General features: G+C 46.6%; 1 protein-coding gene across 2 annotated transcripts; it reads left to right on the plus strand.

The window, feature by feature from the left end:
• LOC8063368 (calmodulin-2/4) lies at positions 7,658–11,066 on the plus strand. Of its 2 annotated transcripts, none has more exons than XM_021450829.1 (4): positions 7,658–7,917; positions 9,032–9,189; positions 9,750–9,830; positions 9,963–11,066. In XM_021450829.1, exons 1-4 carry the CDS (start codon positions 7,800–7,802, stop codon positions 10,095–10,097), a joined length of 492 nt encoding a protein of 163 aa, XP_021306504.1. In that variant the 5' UTR covers positions 7,658–7,799; the 3' UTR covers positions 10,098–11,066. The 2 variants fall into 2 exon arrangements, with proteins under 2 accessions (XP_021306504.1, XP_021306505.1); XM_021450830.1 differs by having other exon boundaries at positions 7,658–7,881; positions 9,008–9,189.

The raw sequence follows: 13,100 nt of genomic DNA on the forward strand, positions 1-13,100 counted from the left end.
AGTGCCTTGAAGGTTCGGTCTAAGTTGTCGATCAGGGTGCTCGCGTCCCTTGTTTTTACGACCACGTCGTCCACGTAGGCCTCGACGAGGTCATCGCGAATCTCGTCGTGGAGGCATTGCTGGATGGCCCTTTGATAAGTGGCCCCGGCGTTTTTAAGTCCGAAAGACATGGTAGTGTAACAATATGCGCCGAAGGGTGTGATGAAGGATGTTTTGATCTGATCTTCTTCCTTTAACGAGATCTGGTGATAACCAGAGTAGCAATCTAGAAAGGAGAGGAGTTCGCATCCGGCCGTTGAGTCGACCACCTCGTCGATGCGAGGAAGACCAAAAGGATCTTTAGGACAGTGCTTGTTGAGATCGGTGTAATCAACGCACATTCTCCATTCATTATTCTTTTTGCGTACAAGAACCGGATTGGCGAGCCAATCGGGATGATACACCTCTTTTATGAATCCGGCTGCTAGAAGCCGTGTTATCTCTGTCCTAATAGCCTCCTTTTTGTCACGAGCGAACCGTCGTAGTTTTTGCTTGATTGGTCTTGCGGTCTTCGAGACGTTTAAGGAGTGCTCGATCAGGTTTCGTGGGACACCGGGCATGTCTGCGGGTTTCCATGCGAAAACGCTCACGTTGTCCTTTAGAAACCTGACGAGCGCGTCTTCCTATTTTGGATCCAGGTTAGCCCCGATGAGGGCTGTCTTCTCGGGGTTACCTTCGACCAGCTGCACTTCTTTGTACTCCTTGGATTTCGAATTCTTTCTGGCTGTCTCTTGCTCGGGTAATCGGAGCTGGTCGGGGGGCAGCTGTGCGGCTTGGGTTGCTGTTTCCGCCATGCGGATTGAGAGGTCAATTGCCTCGGTGATCTTGAAACTTTCTTCTTCGCAGGTGTACGCAGTATAGACGTTGCCTCTGACGGTCAGGACGCCCTTCTCCGTGGGCATCTTAAGCACCAGGTATGAGTAGTGCGGGACTGCCATGAACTTTGTCAGTGATGGGCGGCCCAGTATGGCGTGGTAGGTCCCGTCGAAGTCCGCGACTACGAAGTTGATGAACTCCGTCCGGAAGTGATCGGGTGTGCCGAATTGGACAGGCAATGTTATCTGTCCGAGGGGCACCGAACTTTGACCTGGCAAAACCCCCCAGAATTGGGCGTCGTAAGGTTTTAGTTGCGCCGGTGATATCTTGAGGGCGGGCAGGCTGTTGCGGAAGAGGATGTCGATGGAGCTTCCCCCGTCCACGAGCACGCGCTCGAATCTGATGCTATTGATGCAGGGATCAAGAATCAGTGGGAAACGACCCGGCTCTGGGATAGTGGCCCACTGGTCCTTCCTGCTGAACGCGATCTCCCTGTGGGACCAGGCGGGAAATTTCGGATCTGCGATCAGCCCGTCCGTGCTGTCTATGTTGAGGCAGGCTCTCTTTAACAGTTTTCTTTCTCGCTTGGACTCAGTGGAGACCTTGCCCCCGAAAATGGAGTGAACCACGTCGGTAGGGCTGACATATTGGTGTCGGGGGTCCCTGTCTTGGTCCTCATCCTCATCTTCGTGGTCGTGCCCGTCGCGTTTGCTGCTTTTCTTGGCGGTGTCTTCTTGGGCGGCCCGCCGTGTATAGATACTTTTGAGGACGCGGCACTCTTCCATGGTATGGTTAGACTTCGGGTGTAGCTGGCACGGTCCCTTCAACGTTTTGTTGTAGTCGTCTTGGTAGTCCCGTCGTCCATTGGGACGTTTGACCGTGTTTACTTCGTGGTCGTACTCGCGAGGGCGCTTTCCTCTGAAGTCGTCGCGGCTGTCGCGCCGCCGATCCCAACCCTCTCGGTGATCGCGGTTGTCGGAGCGGCGATGATTTCTGTTGTCGTAGCGACCACGACCGTCGTCTCGCCGGGAGGGCTGGTCGGTGCCTCTCGCATCGTCTCGGATTAGTTTTTCTGCGTCATCAGCATCGGCGTAATTTTTAGCCGTGGCGAGGAGCTCCGCTACCGTTGATGGGCGCTTACGCAATAGCTTGTTCCTCAGCGCTTCATGGAAACGCAAACCCTTGATAAAGGCTGATATGGCCTCGTCATGAGAAATCCTCGGGATTTTGAGACGCATATCCGAGAATCGTCGGATGTAATCGCGCAGAGGTTCATTCTTCCTGTCTCTTATCCTTTCAAGGTCATACTTGTTTCCGGGCTGCTCGCATGTGGCGATGAAGTTGTCGATGAAAGCCTGACGCAGCTCCTCCCAAGAGTCGAAGGAGTCCTCGGGCAAGCCGAGAAGCCACTGATGACCAGCCTGGTCGAGGACTACGGGGAAGTAATTAGCCATGACGTGCTCATCTCCTGCCGCTGATCGGACGGCGATTTCGTAGAGAGTGATCCAGTTCTCTGGATTTTCCTTGCCGTCGTATTTTTTAAGTTTTTCGAGCTTGAAATTGCGGGGCCACACGACTTGGCGGAGGTGTGAAGAGAACTGCCTTAGGCCCGGAGGACCGTGGGTCGCGTCGTACTCGATGCGGCGCAGGTTCTCATGGACTGCTCTTTCTGCGGCGCGCCTGTTGATGCGGTCCCGGGCATCTTTGGGGGGGATGTTGTGGCGGAGATCCCTGTGTTGATCTTCTTCTTCTTGGCCGCGTACGCGGTCCTGCTGGCGGCGGCCATCGGCGTCCCGACCACCATCATCGCGCCGTGAGTCCCCTCGACGGTTGTCGGGGGAGCGGCTGCGGCGACGCCTGCTGGGTGAGGCCCGGCTACGATGAGTCTGGTCGGAGGCGGCTTCCGTATAAGAGGCGTCCTGGACTCTCTTGAGCAGAGCGGCTGTCTGTCCCATTGCGGCGATCAGGTGTGCTCGGATACTGGTCCGGACTCCCTGGCATTCGGGGGTGTCAGGAAGCCGATCCAGATTGGCCATGGCGACAGCCACGTTGGCGCTTGGCGTTTTGTAGACCGGCTGGTCCCCGACCATGTCGAAGGCATCGTTGAGGTTGCCTGGCGGCGTCTGTTGTTGCTCGTCTGCACGCCGTCGGGCGCGCTCGGCGTTACGCTGTTCACGGAGTTGCCTCTGGTCGTCTGTTTCTCCGTCAACGGCTGGTTCGTCGGCGCTGACATTGAATACAATATCCCCTCGCCGGGGGGGGAATATCGGGAATCGGTCGAAACCCGGAGGGTGTGAAGGAAAATCCAGGTCATAGTCCTCGTCTTCGGTGTTCACAACCTCGGTGGGGACGGAGCCGGTGCTTGAGTTGGTGCTGGAAACCTGGCCGTCCCGTAGCTCTCGGATGGTCACCATGTTGACATGGTGGCGATTGTTCCTTGTCGGCGACCAGCCCGCTTTGCTGAAAACGGATTGGACATGCCGTGAATAAACAGAGGCCGAGTTGTTCAGGCCGCAAGGATAGTCTTCCTTTTTGAGCTCGACGGATCGTCCTGAGGGGGTTGAGGTTATCGTCAGGGATGTTCCCAGCCGTTCGTGTGTGGTGACACGAGTTGGCCGGCGGAATTTCGAAGAATCCGCTCGAGCGGCTTGGTCGGGCCGGCGCAGAACTCCATCTATTAGTTGGGAGACTTCGAATAGCTTGGAGTCAGCGCGATCGAGCGCTTGGAGGAGGTCCGAGCAGTCGATCTCCCTTCCCTTGTAGAGCGGGAGCGGTGGTCGGGAGCTTGGTGTCGTCACGCGCGTGGTCGGAGACGACGTGGTCTCAGATTGGATCTGGATCTCTTTCGGAACCGTGGTCGCGAAACCGCCGCTGCGCGTCGTCCACGTGATTTGGCCGACGGTGAACGTGAGGCCTTCGGGCACGGTCGCGGAAGCTGGGATCGTGACCATCTTGTTCGCCGGAAAAGTTGCACGCACACCCCCTACCTGGCGCGCCACTGTCGACGAAAGCTGGTCGGCAGTCTACCTTGGGGTATACCCACGGTAGTAGTTTATCGGTAGACGGTGCGCAAACTACGAACTCGATGGTGACGCAGGACACGGACAAGCTTTTTATCCAGGTTCGGCCGCCGAGTTGGCGTAATACCTACGTCCTGCGTCGGGTTGTATTGGATTGTGTTGAGAGATTATGATGTGTCCTAGGGGGGTCCCTTGCCCCTCCTTATATAGTCCGGAGGGCAGGGTTACAGATCTGGAAACTAATCCTAGTCGGTTACAATTGCCATGGATAATTCGATATCAATTCCTATTCTAACCGACTAGAATCCTGCTTGATCTCCACATCTTGTTTCCTTGCGCGAAACTCCAGGTTGTCGGATCAAGCCTTGAACTCGTCTCGTAATGGGCCAAGCCTCCTGGCCCAAGTCTAGCCGTAAGGGTATAGGGGTTTGTACCCCCACAGTACTCCCTCCATTTCATCAAATTATAAGTCACTTTGACTTTATTGATCAGTATAATTAGCTAATCACTAGTCAACTAATTACTAGTCCTAGCCAATCAATAGTCCTAGTCCATCCAAAGGTGGTCCACACCATCGGTCATCAGGAGGTTCGAACATTTGGCTCCAGCGGGGAGTCAATACAGGGAGTAGGAAATGCCAAAATAGATTAATGCAGTCACACATAACACTGACAACGTGGTTACTGACGCGGGCGCTTGGCTTCCTGCCTCTCCCATGCGTCATTGTTAGAGATGGCAGCGAATTAGGTAAGGGGTGGGCAAAATATTACCCGCTCACTACAACCCTAGTTAACATGTCCACGGATAAGATTTTGTTATTGTGCTCGACAGGTACTACCCACGAGGCCACGATCACGAGTACCCGTCTGGTATGTTCAAGAAATCAAATAATAGGATCATAGTGATACAAAATAATAAATTCATAGTTAAACAAGACACAAATATACCAATCTTACTCACATAGAGTCCAGTAAAACAATATCATAAATTTCCTTAAGCCACAAAACATTATAAAGTCATATCACACAATGCATCGTAAGTTCACATCTTAAATCTAGTCTAAATGTTTCATATCAATTATAGGACATGGAAGGATGCTCATAGACATTGCCTAAGTTTGCAAGGACATGTATGCTCATAGACATTACCCAACTTTGCTCTGTAGATGGTAGCACATTAAGGTGCTGCCTTTCAAGTGTACACATAAACATATAATTTAAACTATTCTAAACACCAAAGTAAGCAGAATTCACCATGACTAATTAACACTTATATTACCTACTAAATAAGATAACAATTTAGCATTGCAAAACAAGATGCTTGTGTGTCAATCCTGCAAAAGATCCTCTGTGGTTTCTAGGACAGCTCTTGCTCGCAGTACATGTCAGGGACATCACTATGTTCTAGTGTCTCACGTGCTTCCTCTTCCTCCCTAAGTTGTTCAAGCCCAGAGAGCAAAGTCATAGTCCATAGAAGGATCAAAATAGACACAATCATCTTCACTTGATAGACCCACAGTCTCGATAGCCATCTTCTCAGATATTATAAGCCCATCGTTGTTAATCTCCCTCTCCCCACAAACCATTTCCTCAAAATCTGTTTCACGCCCGTGGTACATTCCAAAAGATGGATGCACAATCTTATTTCCTTTGCATTCATAATAAAAGCACCTACTTGGTCCATGAGAAGAATGAAAACTGCTCGGCAGCAAGGCAGAAAAAAAAAAGAAAGGCTAAAAAATTGTCATTTTACTCAGCAGCGAGCCAAAAAGGCAAACAAATTGTCATTTTAACCATTCCACCAAATTGAATTTCAAGGGCATGCATAGAAAATCTTTAGTGTAATACGTAAATAACAAGGACTACACACATGCATGACAGACCACATTCTTTTATGTGTCCAGTTACTCTAGGGGGGATAAGTGGGCTTGTGAGCACAAGGATTATATGAGATTTTTCTGCTTACCTCAAAAGTCGTCCATGCCAACACCAAATACATGTGTTTTTTTAAAGAACTGGGTAGGAGAGATGCCGATTATATTAAAAGGATGAGCCCAAACTGGGTAAAAACAACCAAATACAATAGAGAGACAAGACCTCACCAAATACATAAGTTGGTGCTACTAAATACACATAGAAAAATTTCGATTATGAACTCAAATAAGATAGACTGAACCCTTGTGAAGAAATGAGACTATGCTCTCAAGAATCCACAAGCAAAGGGATGCAAGGCAGATTTGTCTGTGAACCCACAAATAGGCTGGCTACAAAAACGGCTGATGCTGATGTTAATTTGTTGTGAGAGAAAATATTATTATTTTGCTGAAACGGTAGGGCTGATAAGTTCAAGCGAGCAGGGCTTGCAGATAAGCATAACCCGCAAAAAGAAGTCTATTTGCAATTTCGCTGCTGCAAATGATCTAAGGAGCAAAGCTAATGGATGCTAAAACAATAGAACTTCTCACGTTTGCATGTAAATACAAGGCATCAATCACGAGTCCCAAAGCTTCAAGATAAAGCAGCCACATACAGAGTCAATACTAGTCTTTATAAAAACAACTTTGGCTAGACTCCAAGCTATGTAAGGACTATGGGTAGCTGGTGCTGAAGCTACAAACCAACAACTATGAGGGTTCTTCTGTAATGGTAGAGCACCAAGTTAATCAGGAATGAAAGGTTCTTTTTCATTTTAGTTTTTGTGGGATATTATAGGAGCTAGGGAACTTACTGCAAACCAAACCACTAAGTGGTTCTTGAAGCTAAATGTCAAGGTGTGTATACAAACAATGATGGCACCTTATAAAACTAGACTAGAGGAAATGTTCACTCATGCATATTCAGTAGTAGTGCAAGTGTGAGATCATACCAGAATGTGTAGGCGACTCTACTAGTTCTGTGAGGCATGGAAATAGGCTATCTCGGTCTTCTTCAACATTGCTGCACTCAAGGAAAAAAGATTTAGAACCGTGTTATCAAGTTGTGAACCCTTCGATCTTGCCAAAAAATTGTTGTCTCTCGGGCCTACTGTCCTGCCGTTAACCTGCAATGGTGATACATATGTCGACAGTCGACCGATCACAGGCTTGGAGACTAAGAAGATAATGTTTATTTGGACCTGGGCCTTGTGAATTGTAATGGGATGTTGTCCGGTTGGCCTATTAGATTTAGGGGTGGATAGTGGATTTTACATGAATTAGGCCCACTAGAGACCTAAACAGGGATCTCCGAGGGGACAAGGATAAATTTGTACTGTTTTCATCTCCGATGGTAAGAAAGATCTCCATCCCTGTCTCTTGATATGGGAATTCCCCTGTCCAAGAAAGATCTGCACAAATTCATGTCTACAAGAAACTTCAGCAGCTTCAAGTCAACCATTTGGTAGTACTAGCTCCCCGGTTTAAAAAAAAAGATCAATACTTGGCAAATCTAATATCGGTTTCTCGAAGGTATGTAGAGTTACTCACTTACTTGTCGTTTGATTGGGTGTGGTGAGTGTGGTTTCGGCCCATGAAAAACAGCAACCTGTAATCACGAGTTCATGACGAAGTCCACTGGGCAGGGCCCATGTTCCGACGTCAGTCAACAAAAAAGACCAAGATAAAATATAAGCCACCGCTGGACCCCACTTGGCAGTGAGCAAGCCGCTAGGCGTTTCCCCTCGAGCTCGAGGTGCATGTGCATCAGGTGAGACCCACCGAAACTCAGGAAGACCGCGGCCCACACCCTCTTCTGCTTTAACCTTCCCTGCCCGATCCCTGGCCCCCACACTCGAGTCCTCCACGCCATCCAGACAAGCCTCTCTCTTCGAGAACGCAAAGCTTCGTAAGCACTCGTCCCCGTGAAGCCTCAGCATCCCTCACCATCTACGGCTCAAGAGCGTGAACGAAGCGGCGGAAGGAAGAGACGCAGGATCGACCGACGAGAGATGGCGGAGCACTTCAATGAGGAGGAGATCGCCGCGTTCACGGAGGTTTTCGCCCTCTTCGACAAGAACAGCGACGGTACGTGTACGGCCGCGCCGTTTCCTAAACCCTTGCGCGTAGGTGCAGCCTCGAAGGTTTCTTGCTCCATGTAGGCATCTGCTCGGTGTTTGCTAGATCGCGGGATTTTTCGATCGATTTTTTTTTCGCGAATACACACGAATGTGCGTATCTTTGTATTAAAAGAAGAGAGTTTTAATTACAAGAGGCCGAATTTTCGATCGATTTTGTTGCTCAACCCATGCCAATGCCTAGAGCCCTAGGATCAGGGTGAATGCATGGTTTTTTAGGAACTCCGGGATGGAGAATTCTAGCTTTCTAGGGATTGTTTTGGTTTGCTGTCGGTTTCTTTTTTTCGTTCCTGCATGAACTGGTCTCATATCTGAATTTCTACCTATCTACTTTGAGGTTGGCTGTCAGAATTTTCAGAGGTGTTTGTGCGGATTGCTCTTCCCAGATCTCTGTATCTGCACTATGATTAATTGGCATGGTTCTAAATTGCTGATCTGGAGTCCTATGCATATGAATCTGATTACATTAGATTTTGTTCTAGTTGTAGCAGCCTACCTGCAAGAACAAGCAGCAGCCTACCGCCTACCATCTGTAAAAACTAGTAACCCCGCGTCCCCGCCTGCATCGCTGCTTGTTCGACACTACGACTAGAGATAAAGAATGGATTAGCTTCATTGTCAAAAAAAAGAATGGATTAGCTGCTGGGATTGCATGTTCTTATGGAAAATTGGATGCCATGGCTAGAGATAAACAATGCGGAGGCTGCATTACTGGCACCACAAATTTCAGAGTTGTTTTTGCTGATTGTTCTTTCCTAATCTCAGTATCTGCATCTTAGTTATCTGTCTCAGATATGCATAGCTGGTGTCTACTCTTTTCTACCTTTGACGTCTTTTATCTGCCTACATGTGCACCTGTTCATCACTTGAACAATTGAACTGTACGTTGCATTTTGAGTGCATAGTTTCAGTGATCTTTGGTTCAGTGAAGGGTGTGTTTTGTTTGAAACTTGTCAGTTGTCACCATTTTGCAGAATCTATGCATAATGTTTCGTGTTGTTAACTGTATACTATCAAGCCTAGTAAATATGTGGTTTGTGATTTTGCTCCTTAACAGATTTTGAAAAATGATTTCACATGAGATTCTTCCACTTGCATGTATACAGGATTCATTACTAGCGAAGAACTGGGAACAGTGATGAAGTCCTTGGGTCAAAACCTCACTGGATCTGAACTGCAGGATATGATCACGGAGGTTGATGCTGATGGAAACGGAACTATTGAGTTTCCTGAATTCTTGAATTTGATGGCATACAATCTGAAAGTATGCCCTACATTATTCTCTTATTATGTTATCCCAGTGTACTTGATGCTCTATACACTGCATTCCAAACTTATATTGTACATATTTCCTAGGATCAAAACATGGAAATGCCCTGAGATACCCCCCTCGAGAATAATGCTCCATAGCTTGTTTAGTCTAATTCATATGATTTCCATACTGTGCATGAAGTGAGGGGGTTAGATATCAACTTTATGTAAAAGTTTTTAGTTTAATGTCAAACATCACTGGTTTGCTCACAGTACTTATCTTATTGAGAAGGCACTATTTCTCTTACGCAAGAATGCAATGCACACTAGCATTTGAAATTCCTAATATGAAACTGAACATTGTGATTCAATGCACACTACTAGCGGCTTGAATGGTCTGTTGCCAGCTTTGATTAGACCAAAACATACAGTGGTACTGGAAGCATCAGAGCATAGTACGGGTCTAAGTGTTAACAATGGCATCTTCCTACAATGTTTGCTATACAGAATACAGTATATGTATTCTTTGCACTCTTTTGGTACTAACTCATCACCTGATTTATGCTCTTGAAGGACACTGATTCTGAGGAAGAAGTGAAAGAAGCATTCAAAATGTTTGACAAAGACCGGGATGGTTATATTTCTGCAGCTGAGGTAAACCCCTCGATTAAGCATGTTCTTACCTACTCCATCACTATACTGCCAATTCTTTCTATAGAGGGACATCTACTCGAGATTTCCAAATAATAAACTTCTGGCATCAGTTAATATCATTTGACTCTGCAGCTCCGTGACATGATGGCAAACCTTGGGGAGCAACTGACTGACGAGGAGGTCAAAGACATGATACGGGAGGCTGACACAGACGGTGATGGTCTTGTGAGCTATGATGAGTTCAAACAAAGGATGCTGCGCAAATGAGTAGAAGAAGCGCTATGACATAGAATCTGTTGTTGTTGTTGTTGTCTGACTAATTGCTTAGACAGTACATGATGGTTGATCTCTTGATACTAGTTACAGTACCCGTCGCCGGTACGTAATTCCCCTTTGTAAACCACCTAGGCTTCTTATATGCAAAGTTTCTAGGAAGATAGGGTACATGGGTAGCAGTAGCACCTCCTGCCAACTGGATTGTTAATTCTGAGGTTTGGAAAGTTTTTCCAAAATTAGTGTTACATTCATGGAGTACTTTTGTTGTATGTCTGATGCAGAGCTGTATCATGTGGATTTGATCGCTTGGATCAACACTGCAGCTGCTGTAGAGCCTTGGCGTTACCATTCTAGATTGGCTCTAAACCATTCAAGACAAATTGCCAACAGTTTATTGCTTGGAAATCTCGACTAGTGTGTAGATGCTCGTCTAAAAAAGATAATTGGGAGCAGAGTGATCGGATGGATAAGAGCATGCAGAAACAAGGGGTTTACCTCATCTGCTGCAATATAGCCATTCTAGCCATTGTCAAACAGTTGGAATGCTTCTTTCAATTCTTCCTTTGAATTAGTGTCCTTCGAGAAAATAAATCAGGTGAGCTAGCACACGATGTGCAGTGCAGATGTGCTTGTGCTGCTAGTCCCATTCTAAAGCTTTGCATCCCTGCTGCCATCGTGGGCTCAGGTAGTCAGGTTTGCGACTGCACCCAGTGATGAACTGAAGGTGCATCATCACCGGCAGAAATGCACATGCACTATAGTTGCGAATTGCGATACGTTACCGTGCCAAGGAAAGACGAGGACCTGATCGAACCAGTTAGCTCCATGGCACTACACAGGCACGAAGCTGCTCTGGATCGGGGCTCAGGACTTGGATGCTTTTGACCTGGTAACCTGCGGAAAATCTATATCACCCAAACCAATTTCATAAATAAATCCTATAACATATCCATTGCGAAATCTGACAAGGTTATTGCATTGTAGAATTAATATTTTTATTGACCACTTAAGTGTTTTTCTGCTAATAAAAAAGTCAAAAAACTTTAGAAGTGTACAAGTTTATTTACATTACCTCAATCCTCTGTGAAGATTCTTGCATACGGGCTGATATTTTTTGTTGTGAGGGAAAAACACTATACTATGGCTGATAAGCTGGACTGATAAGTTCAAGCGAAGAGGTCAAAGTCATGGCTCATAAGAGGGGTTGTGGTTCAAAGCTCCCAATAAAAATTGCACAAAGGAGGCGTTGTCCAAAGTGCACAAAAGAAAAGAGTGACACTTACTTTGAAGTATAGTGACACTAGTGTTGACAAAAGAAGTAGATATGTTAAGGGTATGTTTGGAACCTTTGCTGGTTGCTCACCTCATCTCACCTATTTGCATGGTAAGCTTGTCCGTCTAGTCAAGAAAATCCTTGCCAACATAGGCGAGCCAAAATCAGCTCTCCTACGCGAGCAAGGTTCAATTGCGTGCTCCCGTGGGTAGCTGAGCCATCGCCAAACCAGCCTCCACCACCACCAGTTTGATGTCCCCTGGTGTCAAACTAATCTTTGGCGTTGCCAGATTGAGGTTCCTCAGCATAGAATCATTCCCCGGTGAAGAATTGGTGTTCCACTGCAAATCGAGATCTCCTAGTGAAGAATTGGCCTTTACCACTATCGAATAATGGTTTCTAGTTGTCGTATTGGTCTTAGCCACAACCGGATCAAGGTTTCTCACCGCTAGATCGGCATTAGATGTCGTCAGATCGAGGTTCCCCATGCCAAATTGGCCTCAGTCACTGCAAGATCGAGGTACCTCGACGCCAAAATGGCCTCAAATACTGCTAGATCAAGCACCCCTCCCCAAATCGACCCTAGCCACCGCCAGATCGAGGTTCCTCGACACCAAATCGACCTCAGATGATACTTGATCAAGGTTCCCCAACCTCAGATGTTGTTAGATTGATGTTCTCCCACACCGATTCAACCTCTACCACACCTTTGGTTCGAGGTTGCCTAGCGACGAATCGGCATCCCCTTGACCTATGGTACGAGACAAGACGAGATGAACCACGACAAGGTTCCAAAGACATCCTAAACAAAGGAGTCATCAGAAAATAAAAGAGATTCTATCAATAGAGAGCCCCCACAACAACGAATTAGATGGTCATGGAATCGAGAAAGAAAGTAGAAGTGGCGGAGAAAAAACTTACCTTCACGTTGTTGATAAGCAAGATGGCGGTGGCGGCGACGGCGGGGGAGGGGGAGGTGGGGGCATGATATGGTGGAGGCTAGGGTATGCGATATTTATATATGAGGTGAGAAGAGAATAGTGTGGTTGGATCTAAATCCAATGGTTGAAATAGATGAGTGGGAGAGATTAGGGTTTGTCGGCGAGGAGAGTACGGAGCAACGACTATCTAATTCTAGTAGTTGAAATGGTAATCTATAGGTAGTAGCTAGGAAAATGCTTAATGGTTGAAACTTCTACCATATTATGCAAGAATTAATTTACATATTTCTACTTTTATCTATAACACGTTGTCTCCATACACTGAGTTTTTAGCACAAATCACCTATAGCATTAAATAAAATTAGAATACTGTTATAATTTTTTTCATAAATTATTCAGTGTAACGAAGCATGATTTCTTTAAAATCCATATCAGTTTTTTTGTCAAACATGAATGTTTCCATCCTAGAAAGAAAATCATGATTATTACTCTCTCTTTTATATATATCCCTTGTCGTTAAATATAATGTATTTTTAGTTTAGGTCAAATCATGTTAAATTTGAAAACCTTACAAATATCACCACTTGTTCAAAGACAGCAAGCAAATAGGTCCATAGCTTATCTTTGTGAGAAAAGTGTTGGGTTGAACACGGTCTCCCCGCGGGAAGGAAGTGTATGGGCCTGTAACTCATCGCATCCAATATGGCCTTGTGAAGTTTATCTGGGAGCGAATTCCTTTTGTCGGCCCATCCAAAAGAGGCCGTCGTGGAGAAACCCGGT

This window comes from Sorghum bicolor, chromosome 1, assembly GCF_000003195.3.
Source record: "Sorghum bicolor cultivar BTx623 chromosome 1, Sorghum_bicolor_NCBIv3, whole genome shotgun sequence".
Taxonomy (NCBI): Eukaryota; Viridiplantae; Streptophyta; class Magnoliopsida; order Poales; family Poaceae; genus Sorghum; species Sorghum bicolor.